This window comes from Camelus ferus, chromosome 6 (assembly GCF_009834535.1).
Source record: "Camelus ferus isolate YT-003-E chromosome 6, BCGSAC_Cfer_1.0, whole genome shotgun sequence".
NCBI classification, from domain to species: domain Eukaryota; kingdom Metazoa; phylum Chordata; class Mammalia; order Artiodactyla; family Camelidae; genus Camelus; species Camelus ferus.
The window spans coordinates 3,531,648-3,546,613 of NC_045701.1; the positions used below are offsets into that span (position 1 = coordinate 3,531,648).

At 51.8% G+C, this 14,966-nt stretch overlaps 1 protein-coding gene and 1 long non-coding RNA gene across 6 annotated transcripts in view; one reads left to right on the forward strand and one right to left on the reverse strand.

Moving 5' to 3' along the window:
• LOC116664059 overlaps positions 1–1,068 on the reverse strand; it is a 61,802-nt gene extending 60,734 nt beyond the window's left edge. For 2 of the 4 annotated variants that reach the window (XR_004320365.1, XR_004320364.1), the window contains exon 1: positions 594–1,067. This is a non-coding gene — a long non-coding RNA (uncharacterized LOC116664059). Of the gene's footprint in view, positions 1–593 lie in introns of all 4 variants that reach the window. The other 2 variants (XR_004320363.1, XR_004320362.1) reach the window with 2 other exon arrangements.
• On the forward strand, positions 197–13,905 carry CILP (cartilage intermediate layer protein). 2 transcript variants are annotated; one of them, XM_006184012.3, is made up of 9 exons: positions 197–395; positions 1,832–2,000; positions 3,783–3,875; positions 4,531–4,800; positions 6,049–6,228; positions 6,622–6,936; positions 7,713–7,821; positions 8,590–8,747; positions 10,798–13,905. In XM_006184012.3, the coding sequence occupies exons 2-9, from the start codon at positions 1,922–1,924 to the stop codon at positions 13,164–13,166; spliced, it is 3,573 nt and encodes a 1,190-aa protein (XP_006184074.1). In that variant the 5' UTR covers positions 197–395; positions 1,832–1,921; the 3' UTR covers positions 13,167–13,905. The 2 variants fall into 2 exon arrangements, with proteins under 2 accessions (XP_006184074.1, XP_014414140.1); XM_014558654.2 differs by lacking the exon at positions 4,531–4,800 and having other exon boundaries at positions 202–395.
• The last annotated feature ends 1,061 nt before the right edge of the window (positions 13,906–14,966 follow it).

Sequence of the window (14,966 nt, forward strand, 5' to 3'; positions counted from 1 at the left end):
ATACCACCCCCTGAGCCCTGAAATGCTGCCCAGATGTAGAATTCCCCTCGGCCCCTTCCCAGGGCTGCTCCCAGCGCCCACCCCGCCTCCCCACCCATCCCTCTGCTCTGGCAGTTGGAGCCCCAGGCAGCTGCCCACCTGGCCCCTCCCCAGGCCCTGTGGCATCTCCCTCTGAGGATCTGGAAGTGAGATCCGGACCTCTGGAGGCTGCAGGGGATGTGGGGAGGGGAGTGGGAGGCTGAGCTTCCTCAGGCTCAGATCTGGTTTCACTGCTGCTTCCCGTGGCGCGCTGCCACGGGCTGAGCCACCAGCTGTGCTATATAAGGCCCGGTGGCCGGACCGCTGGAGAGAGGAAGACGTGGACCCCCCAGCTGAAGAGTCCCGCTCAGGACACGGTGAGCCCCACTCCTGCTCTCCTCAGCCCATCCCTGCACCCCACTGCCCGGCTCAGCTCTTCCTGCCCTCCCCTGATCACCCTGCATCTTCCCCTTCCTGCTTTGGAGTTCTCTCTTTTCCCTCTTTAGCCCACAGTCTTCTCCCTCCTCCACCTGGGGTCAGGGACCCTCAGATGGTCCCAGGCAGGAGCTCTGTACCTCTGGGCGCTGTGCTTGTTTCCTGCGGTCAGCCAGTCTTCTTTGTCCGAGAGCTCTGAGGTCCACGGGATGGGGAGTCTCACCAGCAGAGCATATGCTGAGGAAACTTCACTGGGCTGCCAGATGGGAAATGGTTTTTCCATAAGGTGCCTCAGCCACCTTGGCCTCCCAGACAGTCCCTGGATGGGTCCTGGACTGAATGCTGTGCATGTCCGCGGAGCCTGCAGCTCTGCTCAGAGCCCGGGAGCCTGGGGTAGGATACGCAAGGGCTGGAGACCTTGGGGACCCTGGTGCTCCGTCCCCTTGGCTGAGAAACAGGTGGTGACGGAATTAGTGGGCTTAGAGCTGCATGGTCTGCAGGGTGGGATTGCTCTGTTCCCTTGGGACAGCTAAGTGCTTTTGAATCTTTCTTCCAGAAAGGAGGGATCTCCCTTTTCCCACCACACCCTGGACTTTGGAGGTTGAAGGAAACCACTTTCGAATCTCCGGGAACTGGTCAGATTCTGGGTTGGCCAGAGCTCTGGGGAGAGAGAACACTGAGCAGGAGCCTGGACCACTCCCTACGGGTCCTTGCTCTATTGCCTCTCCCTGCTCCTGCAGCCCCCAACCCGTGCTTCAGCAGTTACTGGGGGGCCCTGGCCTCTCCCAGTGCACGCCCCCTGCTCTCCCTAGCAGGCTCCTGGCTGTGTAACTCCCAGCCAGGCCCCAAACAAACAGGCCAGAAATGTGTTCCAGCTGCAGCCTGTGCACATCTGGGAATGTGTTCATGGAGGTGGTGTGTCTGAAGCATCTGCACCCTCCATCCTGCCTGCCCTGTGAGGGGCCGCTGCTGTTGGGGTGGGGGCTGCACAGCTAATATGTAGCCCTGTTGTGTAACAGCGTGAATCCCACCAAAGGGCAGTAAATCATGCCCCCAGGCCCAGGTCTGGGAAGTCCTTGGCTGCTGGGGGTGAGCCCAGGCCCCTCCTCATTGGCAAGGAACTTCCTCACTCCTACTCCCCCGTAAGTCCCACCTCAATGTGGGGCCCTGGCACCTGGACCCAGGATTTGAATCCAGGTCTGCTTCATTTGAACTCAGATTCTGACTCTGCATCTCCCAAGCTGCCCAGATTTGCAACTTGGGCAGATGTCACCTCTCACAAGACTTCATTCTGTCCCCTTCACCCTTGATAGGTCAAGAAATAGTTCTGCTCAAGCCCTATTGGATGTGGAACCTAACGAGCTTTGTTTCTTTGCAGGTCATTGATCTGAGAAACTTCTCAGGGGACCACATTCCAGGGACAACTGAGCTCTGAAGGAACCCTTGCTCATCTCCTGCCACCTTCCTCATGGGACCTGGGGGAAAGATGGTGGGGACCAAGGCCTGGGTCTCCTTCTTCCTGGTCCTGGAGGTCACCTCTGTGTTGGGTACAGGCTGAGTATCTACTATCTCCCAAATCCCCTGCTTCCATACTGAAGTCACATCTGGTCTGGGAGCCAACTCTGCTTCTGCCTTAAGCCACAGCAGTGGCACTCAGACCTGAGGCTGGTTTGTCTATTTATTCATAATTTACACCCTGTTTGTTTTCCTAGAGGATTTGAGATGGTTCCCAATATTAAAACTCACAGAACAGAACTTTTTAAATGAGGAGAGGGATAAACTGTCACTGAGAAGGAGGAAAAAAGATAAGAGGGTCACCGCTGCCCCTGAGTGCTATTTTTAGCTCTGAGCTCCCTGATAGCCAAAGCAAAAGGGAGTCACAAGGGATCGCTGCGTTTTCACAAGCAGATTTGGGATTTGATCTGGTTTCAGCTTCATGAAAATTCATTTAGACCCTGTAGCCAAATTTCACAGAGACACTAGAACCCTTTCTGGTCTCCTTGTCCTCTGACCTCTGTTGTCTGGTGACACTGAGTTCTCAAGGGAACAGGTAGAGAGAATTTGCCTGGTGGGCTCCCTGAGGTGTCTAAACATCAGAGCTCACAGCACTACCCCAAACACCCTCTGTCTCGCATCTCCCCTTCCTTTCCTGATTTCTAACCGCATATTCAGGTAAAGCAAAAAAAAAAAAAAAGCTCAAAATCCTCCCTTAAAGCTGCACGCACTGCAGGCTTTGTGAGCACAGATGCAGGAACAAAGGCTGTCTCGGCATCAGGCCAAACCCTGTGCGTGCCCACCTCCCGCCTTGCTCTTTCTACCCTGACAGCTGCTGGTGACGAAGATGATTAACATTCAGCTGTCTGAGGGGAAATCAGAGAAGTTTGATTAAAAGAGCTCCTATCACCCCAATTAAGCAGCATAGAGAATTCTGATCTAACTCCTCACATGAGAGTTAATTGCCTTTCAAAGCTTTTGCAGCCCTCCGCTCTCTTTTCTCCCTCCCATCTTGGAGCCCCCAGCCCAGCCACAGGTGGAGTGGGGCTGGAAGCTAGCTGCCTGTGGCCTGAGGTCCCTGTCCCAATTCTCAGCCAGACTCCAGCAGCCTGAGGTCAGAAAATTGAGAGCCACTCCTCCAATTAGGCCACATCAGCCCTTTAGGGGAGGGTAGACTCCCAAAGCCAAACTTCGCCCGGAGAAGGGAAATGGACGTCTACTGTCCAGGCCTTGAGCTAAGAAGAACTGCTAACACTGAGTGCTAGGCATTGTTCTAAGTGGATTTTATGAATGAGCTTATTTAATCCCCATAATCCTCTGAGAGTGGAACTATTATCATCCTCACTTTATGATGAGGGAACAGGGGCCATATGAGTTAAGTATCTGGCCCGGGGTCACACAGTCAGAAAGTGCGGGCTCTGTCTTTGTATACTTCAGAGGTATTTACTTGTGTTATCTCTTGGAATCCTCATGCCAACTGGACCACTGCCTGTGTGGTGGAAATTCATATCTCCATTTTACAGATGAGGAAAGTAAGGTTTCAATCCACCGAAGAGGACAGGCCCAGACCCTGAAATAGGAACCCCAGCCCACTGGCTGCCCGGCAGCATCTGATGAGCCATTTCTAGAACAAAAGCAAAAAGAGAATCACCATTTGTTGAACATGCACCGCATGCCTGGTCCCTTTACCTTCCCTAAGTGGCAGAGTGAGGATTTGAACTTATGCCCAGTGCTTATGCTCCACCCCTCAACATCACACTGCTTCCTTACGTCTTGAGGGACTGGTAACAGGACCCTAACAGTCTTGGCCCCTCACTTCTCCTCCTGGCCTTCAGGGAGACAGATGTTGCTCACTCAGTCGGTGAGAAGAGTCCAGCCTGGGAAGAGGACCTCCAGCATCTTTGCCAAGCCTGCTGACCCCCTGGATGGTAAGTTGTGGCTGAAGGAGGGGAGGGGTCAGGAGGGGGGCTCTTTACTGAGCTTGCTAAGAGAATCTCTGCAGCCAGGGAACAATGTCAGTGTTCCACAGAAACCCACTTTTAGAAGGCATTTGGCCTACATCTATGTCCAGGCAGAGGGACCAAGTATATAGGGCAGCTCAGAATCACGAAGCTGCCTGATATATTCCAGGAATGCTGTAGGGCTTGCTGGGGCCAGAGCACAGAATGACAGGGAAAGAGCGGGGAGGTGAGGATGGAGAGATAGCAGGGGGAGGCGCACCAGCATCTGAATGCCTGGCTGAGGGGGTTAAAGCCGGGAGTGATGTGGGCCAATCCACAAGGAGAAAGCTCACCCTGACGCAGTATCGAAGATGGGTGGGGATGGGGTGAGGGGAAGCTGGAGGTAGAGAGACGAGGCAGGAAGTTACTGACCTGGTACAGCAGGCTGCTGAGAACTTTAACAGAGCCTTTGGCAGTAGGCTGTGCAGAAAGGTAAGAGATTGGAGAGATGCTGGAGAGAGAGATGCAATGGGGCCTGAGACCAGTGAGGGTTGGGTGAGAGGTTTCAGGGATGACTCCCCGGGGTGGAGCTCACCTGGGGCTCTAGGGCCCGGCTCCCCTCCTACCTGGCTCTGTCTCTCAGGTCCTGGGGAGTGGACAACATGGTTCAACATCGACCACCCAGGTGGGCAGGGCGACTACGAGCGGCTGGATGCCATTCGCTTCTACTATGGGGACCGGGTGTGCGCTCGGCCCCTGCGGCTAGAGGCTCGGACCACCAGCTGGACACCCGCAGGCAGCACTGGCCAGGTGGTCCATAGCAGCCCCCTTGAGGGCTTCTGGTGCCTCAACAGGGAGCAGCGGCCGGGCCAGAACTGCTCCAATTACACTGTGCGCTTCCTCTGCCCTCTAGGTGAGCTCGCATGGCCCCCACCCCCTCTGTCCCAGCAGCCTGGGCACTGGGAGAGGCCAGGACCTGCCTGGGGCCCCGGGAGCTCTGGACATCACACGCTTCGCCTCCGTAATAACCCATTAGCGTCATGAGAACCATAATCTTCCCATGAGTGTTCTGTGTTTTGGGGTGATTTCCTTTCAGTCCACTTTATTTATGTGGCATGGTGGTGAAGACCTCAGACTTTGGAGTCAGGCTGCTTGGTTTCAATCCTGTACCTGCCCTCTCTACTCTTTTCCTTAGGCAGGTTCTCTGAAGCTTTCTGAGCCTCAGGTTTCTCACATGTAGACCATGGGTAATATTAGCAAATCTTCTTGGGGGTTTTTGTGAGGATTCAATGAGATAATGAAAGTAGAGGGCTTAATGCAGGTGAATGTTCACTAAGTGTTACTTTCTATTTTAGTTCCTCTGGGCCATACACTGTGCTAGTTATCTGCATGACTGAACTTTAACAACTGACTTGTGAGGAATCTCCATTGTGACAAGTTATTCCAGGTTCAGAGAGGTTAGGTAACTTCTTGGGACGACACAGCCGATAAGTGGAAGGCTGGGATTTAAACCCACGCCTGTGTTTGCAGAGTCCAAGAGTCGGTGCTCTTTCCGACCTCTCTCCCCACTCTGGGTAATTCTGAGCCAGCTGCAGGCCCGCCCGCTTCTTGGATGCGCACGCTCCCCTCCTGGGCCTCCGCCAGTGCACAGGGCCTGATCCTGTAGCGGGTCTTTAGTAGGAGCTCAGGCTGGACGGGGTCTCCTGGGCGAGGTCTCAGGCCCCTGTTCTCACACATAGACCTCAGGCCAGAGGTGAAGACCGTGCAGAAGGGGGCTTGATGTAATTGAGGCCCCAGGCCCTGGCTTCCCAGGGGGCCCTTCTGGAGGAGCACGGGGTTGTTTCAACACTGGTGGAGGGTAAGATGGTGCTACCCCTGCACATCCTAGGACAGCACAGCGAAGTCCCAGCGCTCGGCCAAGAAGTCCCTCTCAGGGCCACCCCAGCCCATTCAGTATCTTTGTGAAAACTAGAGACGCTACCTCCTCAAGACTCTTAACTTCCATCTGTTGGAAAAGTTATCACAGGAAATATAAATATCAGTGACATCGATGACATAAACAGAGGCCTTGCTCTCTGAGAAAAAACAGCCTTAGGGTCAGATTTCCTGACAGAATCCCCTTGGGAGGGAAGTCAGACCGTCTGCTGATCCTGCTTTGCAGGATCCCTGCGCCGAAACACACAGGGCATCTGGAGCCCGTGGTCCCCCTGGAGCAAGTGTTCTGCTGCCTGTGGTCATGCTGGGGTCCAGACACGATCACGTACCTGCTTGGCGGAGTCGGTGTCACTGTGCGATGAGGTTGCTGAGGAGGGCCGGCTCTGCATGGATCAGTCCTGTACAGGTACCTCCTCTGCTCCTGGTACTGGGCAGGGCATGGGGCTGAGCCTGGAATAGGTTGGTGGGTCAGACCAAGACAGATTCATTCATTCATTTGTCCATTAAGTGTTAACTGAGCATCTATTATGTGCTCTGATGGTGGGGGTGTAGAGGATAATATGGGAGCACAGAGCAAGGTCAATTATTATAGCTTAGGGGAATCAAGGAAGGCTTCCTAGAGGAAGTGTCCTGAGCTAAGTCTTGAAGGATGAGTAGGAATTAGTCATGCAAACTGATAGGGAAGGGTAACAAAGGCCTAAGGAGGAGAAGAAGCATGTGTGAGTACACAGACTGGGACATGGCTGAAGGAGGACCAGAATTCATATAAGCCCTCCTGATGTGCCCCTTTCTTCCACAGCCTGTGACCTGACCTGCCCCATGGGCCAGGTGAACGCTGACTGTGACGCCTGCATGTGCCAGGACTTCGTGCTGCATGGGGCTATCTCCCTCCCTGGGGGTGCCCCAGCCTCAGGGGCTACTGTCTACCTGCTGACCAAGACACCTAAGCTACTGACTCAGACGGACAGCAGCGGAAGATTCCGAGTCCCTGGCTTGTGTCCCGATGGCAAAAGCATTCTGAAGATCACAAAGACCAAGTTTGCCCCCATCAAGCTGACAGTGCCCAAGACTAGACTGAAGGCAGCCACCATCAAGGCAGAGTTCATTAGGGCAGGTACTTAAGTTCTCTGGGATAAGGCTGGGGAGGATGGCTGGACTTTTAAATAAAGGGATTACTGTGTTAACAGCTGGCTTCCCAGCTTGCACAGAGTAAAACTCAAAACTCCACAAGTTTCAACATTATATGCCCCTCCTCCATTGTTTCTCTTCTCTCTTCTCCTATTACAGTCCCCTCTGCCCCCACTGGGTCACTCTACTCCAGACGCAATGGCCTCCTATCTGTTCTTCAAACATATTGGCACATTCCTGGCTCAGGGCCTTTGCACTTGCTATATACTCTGCTTAGAGTGTTCTTCCCCCAGATATTGGCATGTATGTATTCTTTCCTGGTAACCTTATGAAACAGTCAATTATAATACAGTGAAATATTTAGAGGTCACAGAGAGAGAAGCGAGGGGAATTCAGAAACAGTGCAGAGTGGCCAAAAAATTCTGCTGGAGTCAGCAGAGCAGGAATATCACACTATTCAAAACAGCTAGCTCTGTCTCAGAGGCAGTGATTGGAAATCTTGTCTGGCACAAGGTCCCATTGGTTCTCCCCTGCCTCACCTAAATGCTACTTAAGAGGCCACGGGAGCAGGTCCCAGGCTGAACGGATGGAAGGTATAAACTCCATTCTGGACCATTTCCCTTATTAGGACCATTAGAGAGGGGCTGGTAGCGGCTGTGAAGCATACAATTTTAACACATGTCAAAGAATCTTAGGGAGCAAGGCTCTGGAGAACCTGTCACAAAGAGAAACCAAAACACCATTTCTCATCTTTTGTCTCAGAGACTCCATACATTGTGATGAACCCTGAGACAAAAGCACGGAAAGCTGGGCAGAGCGTGTCCCTGTGCTGTAAGGCCACAGGGAAGCCCAGACCAGACAAGTTTTTCTGGTGAGTATTCTGCCAGCTACCTGGCCCAACTGTCCTCCTGAAAACCAGCGCTTTCTTGCATTGGGTCTGGGCTTATTAGTTATGACAATAACCAACAGAATAAAGTTACAAATAAGGCCTTGGTGTGGAGCCCAGAAACGAGCACTTGCCAGTGGGAGGCAGCAGGGTTGAGGTCACCCAGACAACCAGTAAGCCGTGTTGTCCTGTTGAAGCTGGTGTCCTCACAGAGCATCCTGGGCTTGGGGTCCTGTCTTGCATGTCAGGACGCAGAACAAGGGTCTCCTGTCCTTTGCCCCAAGGGGGGCAAACAAGGTCAGAGTCCCCAGTGGCTGTGAGTCTTTTGTTCCCCTTTTATTTTCCCTTAATGGAGGTGCCGGGGATGGATCCCAGGACCTCGTGCATGCCAAGCTCACGCTCTATCACTGAGCTATACACCCCCACCCACTGTGAGTCCTTTACCCTTCACAAACATTTCACAGCCATTATCTGGTTTGACCTTCTCAACAATTCTGTGGCGTCAGCTAGGAATCACTGCTCCCGCTTCGTAGAACGGGAAGCTGAATCTCAGAGGTGAAATGATTTGTTTCAGGGTCTACAGCCCATTAGTGGTGGAACTGAGACTCAGAATCAAGTCCCCTGACTCCCAGGCCAGTCACTGCTCTGGGATGAGCTGAGTCAGTGGTGGTGCTGGCATCTGCACGGACCCATCCACCATCTGCCTTGCTCCTGGCACTTCCCGCTCAGGCTGTCCCTCTCCATCCCTTGCAGGTACCACAACAACACGCTGCTGGACCCCTCCCTCTACAAGCACGAGAGCAAGCTGGTGCTGAGGAACCTGCGGCGGGACCAGGCTGGGGCGTACTTCTGCAAGGCCCAGAGCGACGCTGGGGCTGCAAAGTCTCATGTCGCCCAGCTGACTGTCATAGGTAAGCCTGTCAGGGCCCCTGGGGAACCCCTGCCCCAGGGCTGGGGAGCACCCCAGTGGGCATAACTGGGCAGTAAAAACTTGGGTTCCTCTGTGCTGTGCTTCCTGGGACACAGAGATGGCACAGACGTCCATTCTGCCCTCACACAGCTGCCACTCCAGGAGGGGTGAAGAAATGTAAATATGAGACAAATCGATAAAGATAGAAAAATGCAGCTAAAACAAGAATTAGGGGCCTTGGACTCTATAGATGAAAGACAGAGGCCTTCCGGGTGGGAGTGGCCAAGAATGGTTGCTTGAGCCTTACATAGCGGTTCTCAGCCTTGGCTGCCCACTGGGGTCACCTATTGAATTTTTAAAATTTCTGATGACTGAGTCTTACCTCCAGCAAGTCTCATTTCATTGGTTTGGGATGTGGCCTGGGCACGCACAGGTTAAAACTCCCCGAGGTGATTCTAATTTGTAGCCAATGTTTGGAAGTTCTGGTCTTAAAGAATAGCCAGGGTCAGTCTGTACAGAGATGGGGGGCGTTCCAGACCAAGGGGCCAGCCTGAGCAAAGGGGTAGAGGTAGGAACCTGGTTAGGGGGTGGGTGGTTATAGCTCAAGTGGTAGAGTTCTTGCTTAGAATGCACGAGGTCCTGGGTTCAATTCCCGGTACCTCCACCAAAAAAACCAAATAAACAATCCTAATTACCTCTCCCCTTACAACCTCCCCACAAAAAAAAAAAAAAAAAAAAAAAAAAAAAAAGAAGAAGAAGTAGGAAACTGAGGGGGCTTTACAAGAAAGAGTGACCTGATTAGAGCTGGCTTCCAGAAGTGATCTGGAGGAGAAAAGCCCTGGAGGCCAAGACCAGTCAGGAACCTGTACTTAGACAGTGAGGGGGAAGGAGGATATCTTAGCAGTTGGCCTAAACAAAACCAAACCAGAGGGAGAGAAAATTTTGTTGGGAGGATTCTGGAATATTTCACAGACTCCAGGAAAGTTGAGTGACACACATCAGGACAGACAGGACACAGGACACTTGGATCCTGGTAGAGGAGATGTGGAGCCCCATCAGCAGTGGGTCCCAGGTCCTTATACCAATGCTCCCCGTTTGTCTCAGTTATTGCTCATACTTTAAATTTTTAGTATTTTAAATTTAAAAAATAGTTTCACTATTGTGACATTCAATTTATAGATAACTACATGTAATTTCTAAATATATATGCACATAGCCCTAATAACATAAAAGGGAAATACAAAGAAAATAATTTCAATACAAAATAGTATGTATTTCAATACGTACATGCTTTGGCATAATGACACAAGAGTGCCAACCAAGAGATCGGACAATCGCACTTGCATCCAGCCACCATGCATGTGACAGCTACAAACCCTGATGGGTACAGGGGCATCATTTCACATTCCATGGGCAGTGTCGTAGGTACGTCACTTTTCTGAGACAAGAAGCAATTCTTGGTATTTTTGCAAGCTAAACCAAGTACAGTCTTAACTTGATTTATACAGTAGTTATATTCTTGAAAAATTCAACATATGGTAAAACCATGTAGACAATACCAGGCAAAAATAAAAGAAAAACAAACCAAAAAATGAAAAAAACTAAAAGAAAAAATACCAGGCTCAGGTCATTTTAAACAAATTTTCCACCTACATGGATGTCTGGTAGGATATGTGAAAGTCAAACAGGATGCAGAAAAGTGCCTTATGTGGGCCATGCTGGGCGCTGTGGGAAACACAGCAGTGGTGCCCCCGCCCACTCTAAGCCAGGAGCACTCCCAATTTTGGTGGTAACTCAAACACCCTCACAAATTTTCAATACCCCTCCAAAAAGAACTATTACACGAGTGGTCTCAGCAACCGACTCTGCTTCCCCATGTGTCAGATGGGATCAGTCACAGCTGTTCTTCCTCAGAGGAGTTCCGTGAGAACTGGGGTCATGGATACGCAAGTGCCTTGAAAACCCTAACACACAGCAGAGAGGTGAGGGTGAGGTCCCCTTTGTACAGGATAGGAACTTACATTTAATATCCACACTATTTCCCTCCATAGCCCCTGATGAGGCTCCTTGCAACCCAATCCCCGAGAGCTACCTTATCCAGCTGCCCCATGATTGCTTCCAGAATGCCACCAACTCCTTCTACTATGACGTGGGCCATTGCCCGGTCAAGACCTGTGCAGGGCAGCAGGATAACGGGATCAGGTGCCGGGATGCTGTGGAGAACTGCTGTGGGATCTCTAAAACAGAGGAGAGGGAGATCCAGTGCAGTGGGTACACGCTGCCCACCAAGGTGGCCAAGGAGTGCAGCTGCCAGCGGTGTACGGAGACCAGGAGTATTGTGCGGGGCCGTGTCAGCGCTGCTGACAATGGGGAGCCCATGCGCTTTGGCCACGTGTACCTGGGGAACAACCGTGTGAGCATGACTGGCTATAAGGGCACATTCACCCTCCATGTTCCCCAGGACACTGAGAGGCTGGTGCTCACATTTGTGGACAGGATGCAGAAATTCGTCAACACCACCAAAGTGCTGCCCTTCAATAAGAAGGGAAGTGCAGTGTTCCATGAGATCAAGATGCTTCGGCGGAAAGAGCCCATCACCTTGGAGGCCATGGAAACCAACATTATCCCCTTGGGGGATGTAGCTGGTGAAGACCCTGTGGCTGAGCTGGAGATCCCATCCAAGAGTTTCTACAGGCAGAACGGGGAGCCCTACACAGGAAGAGTAGAGGCCAGTGTGACCTTCCTGGATCCCCGGAATATTTCCACAGCCACCGCTGCGCAGAGCGACCTGAACTTCATCAATGATGAAGGAGATACCTTCCCACTTCGGACATACGGCATGTTCTCTGTGGACTTCAGAGATGAGGCCACCTCAGAGTCCCTTAATGTTGGTAAAGTGAAGGTCCACCTAGACTCAACCCAGGTCAAGATGCCAGAGCACGTGTCTATGATGAAACTCTGGTCACTCAACCCAGACACAGGGCTGTGGGAGGAGGAAAGTGACTTCAAATTTGAAAGCCAGAGGCGGAACAAAAGGGAAGACAGAACCTTCCTGGTGGGTAACATGGAGATCCGAGAGAGGAGGCTCTTTAACCTGGATGTCCCCGAAAGCAGGAGGTGCTTCATCAAGGTGAGGGCCTACCGGAGTGAGCGGTTCTTGCCCAGTGAGCAGATCCAGGGGGTCGTGGTGTCTGCGATCAATCTGGAGCCCAGGGCTGGCTTCTCCTCCAATCCCAGGGCCTGGGGCCGCTTTGACAGCGTCCTCACTGGCCCCAATGGGGCCTGTGTGCCTGCCTTCTGTGATGACCAGTCCCCTGATGCCTACTCCGCCTACGTCTTGGCCAGCCTGGCTGGGGAAGAACTGGAAGCAGTGGAGTCTGCTCCTAAGTTCAACCCAAATGCAATTGGCGTTCCTCAGCCCTACCTCAACAAGCTCAAGTACCGGCGGACAGACCACGAGGACCCACAGATTAAGAAGACAGCTTTCCAGATCAGCATGGCCAAGCCAAGGCCCAACTCAGCCGAGGAGAGCAATGGGCCCATCTATGCCTTTGAGAACCTCCAGGCATGTGAGGATGCACCGCCCAGTGCAGCCCACTTCCGGTTCTACCAGATTGAGGGGGATCGGTATGACTACAACACGGTCCCTTTCAATGAGTTTGACCCCATGAGCTGGACTGAAGACTACCTGGCATGGTGGCCCAAGCCAATGGAGTTCAGGGCCTGCTACATCAAGGTGAAGATTGTGGGGTCACAGGAGGTGAACGTGCGATCTCGCAACATGGGGGGCACCCACCGGCAGACAGTGGGGAAGCTGTACGGAATCCGGGATGTGAAGAGCACACGTGACAGGGATCAGCCCAATGTCTCTTCTGCCTGTTTGGAGTTCAAGTGCAGCGGGATGCTCTATGACCAGGACCGCGTGGACCGCACACTAGTGAAGATCATCCCCCAGGGCAGCTGCCGTCGAACCAGCGTAAACCCCATGCTGCATGAGTACCTGGTCAACCACCTTCCATTGGCGGTCAACAATGACACCAGTGCATACACCATGCTGGCGCCCCTGGACCCCCTGGGCCATAACTATGGCATCTACACTGTCACTGACCAGGACCCTCGCACGGCCAAGGAGATTGCACTTGGCCGGTGCTTTGATGGCACATCTGATGGCTCCTCCAGAGTCATGAAGAGCAATGTGGGAGTGGCCCTCACCTTTAACTGCGTAGAGAGGCAGGTGGGCCGTCAGAGCGCCTTCCAGTACCTTGAAAGCACCCCGGCCCGGCCGTCCCCTGCAAGCACTGTCAGCGGAAGAGCGCCCTCCAGGAGGCAGCGGGCAAGTAGGGGTGGCCAGCGCCAGTGGCTCGGAGGGGTGGCCTCTCCGGGGTTTCCTGGGGTTGCTCAGCAGCCTCTGAGCAACTGAGGCTTGTGGTACTTCTCGTCTCTCCCTCCTCATGTGACAGCCATTGTGAGACTGACGCCCAAACTGTCACTCGGTTAATTTAAGCCCATCTGTTCTGGTGCAACTTGCTTGTTTTTCCTTCATGCCTTTACTTACTGTCCTTGTCCCATGATACAGACTGGCACGCAGCCTCCAAAGTGTCAAAATCAAGCCCCTTTGTCCTGTTCTTACAAGAAACACAAGAAATTGGCCATTGGCAAACTCTGTGGCTTTGACCGTTCTTCATTCAGTGCCATTGATGGAAATGTCCTTCCTTTTCTTTTCTTTTCTTTTTTTTTTTTTTTTTGTGATTTTGCCCACAAAAAAAAAATGGTAATCTGATGTTGAAGATTAAATAACCAATATAAAGCATATTTCTTGTCCTTGCTCCACAGGACGTAAGCAAGGCCTCCATCACAGTTCATACTTATAAAAGGTGGTGAAATAAAGGAATAAACTACGATATTATTACTTGAAATGTAAATAACTTATTTATTTCTTTGCTGATTCTGCAACTCTAGTGCAAGTTTAATGTTACAATGTTGAATATAGGGTAATCGTAGTTCCTCTGCCAAGTCTGGAAAAAAACATCTCCTGCTATCCTTGACTGCACTAGGTTGCTAATTATATTAGTGTGTTTCCCTTTATATTCGCTTTTGTTCTTGCTAGAAACCCAGTGTGGCCCAGAACAGATGTCAATAAATGCACATTTTGTACTTGATTTTGAGGCCACTGTCCTGTCTATAAACTATGAAAGTGAGCCAACTGCTCAGAGGGACAGAGGGGTCTTTGGAAAGTGGTCACAAGGTGGCGTGAGGCTTCACACCACCCACCCCCAAGTTACAGGGCTGGGTGACTAGGCACACACTCTAGTGATCAAGTTTGTTCTCATGGGTCACATTTTCCATTTGCAGAGAAGAACAGAGATTCTTGGAGTCTGAGCATGTTCTGGGCCCCTGAACAAAGCTGAAAACATGTCCTGATTTTTTTCTTTCTTTCTTTCTTCTTTCTTCTTTTTCGAGGGGGCGGGAGGAGGGGGGAGGGAGGCTCCTTGAAAGGAAGGAAGTGGAGGAAGGGAGGAGGGCGAGGAGATGGGAGGGGAAGGGAGAAGGAAATGGGCGTAGTTATTCTTACTCATCCTTCTCCTTCCTTCCCTTCCTTCTCCTTCCTTCCTTCTTCTTTCTTTTCTTTCTTCTTTCTTCTTCTTTCTTTCTTCTTTCTTTCTTTCTTTCTTTCCTTTCTTTCCCTTTCCTTTCTTTCCTTTCTCCTTTCTTTGACTGGGGAGCTTATACAATGGCTTGGCCCAGGGTCCGGCAAACTGGCCAAGTGGTCCTTCAGCCACCCCCCGCAGCCTGCCGACTTCTCCAGCTGGGCTGGCTGAACTCACTCCAAAGTGATGGGATTTTTCTTTTTTATTCCAAGCTCTTCTAAACACGCTCAGCTTTTCCAGACTCTAGATATCTGTTGTGTGTAACAGCCTCTGTCCCTTGAGTAAAGTGACGAGTCCAAATGGACAAAGTTTTGTTTTTGGAAAAGGTGTTTGGTTTAAAATAGTAAATCAAAGGCCACTGGATGTTGCCAGAGTGACCTTGGAGGCTTCAACAGCCCGGGTGGTAGGGTGTGGGGTTGAGTGAGATGCACTGACTGCCTCTTTCCCAACCCCTCCAGGATCTATTAGGAAAGAGGCCAAGGGGGTTGGGGGCAGAGAGGGCACCGCTTACAGTTAGAACAAAAAGCTGCCCTTGATCCCCTGGCTGGCACAGTGAAGCTCTTTTTGGCCAC

Excerpts from the sequence above, each read along its gene's own strand:
- CILP (XM_006184012.3), top strand. The coding sequence starts at position 1,922 with ATGGGACCTGGGGGAAAGATGGTGGGGACCAAGGCCTGGGTCTCCTTC. Across the intron at positions 6,229-6,621 it reads CATGGATCAGTCCTGTACAG|CCTGTGACCTGACCTGCCCC; the intron begins GTACCTCCTCTG and ends TTTCTTCCACAG. Across the intron at positions 7,822-8,589 it reads AGACCAGACAAGTTTTTCTG|GTACCACAACAACACGCTGC; the intron begins GTGAGTATTCTG and ends CATCCCTTGCAG.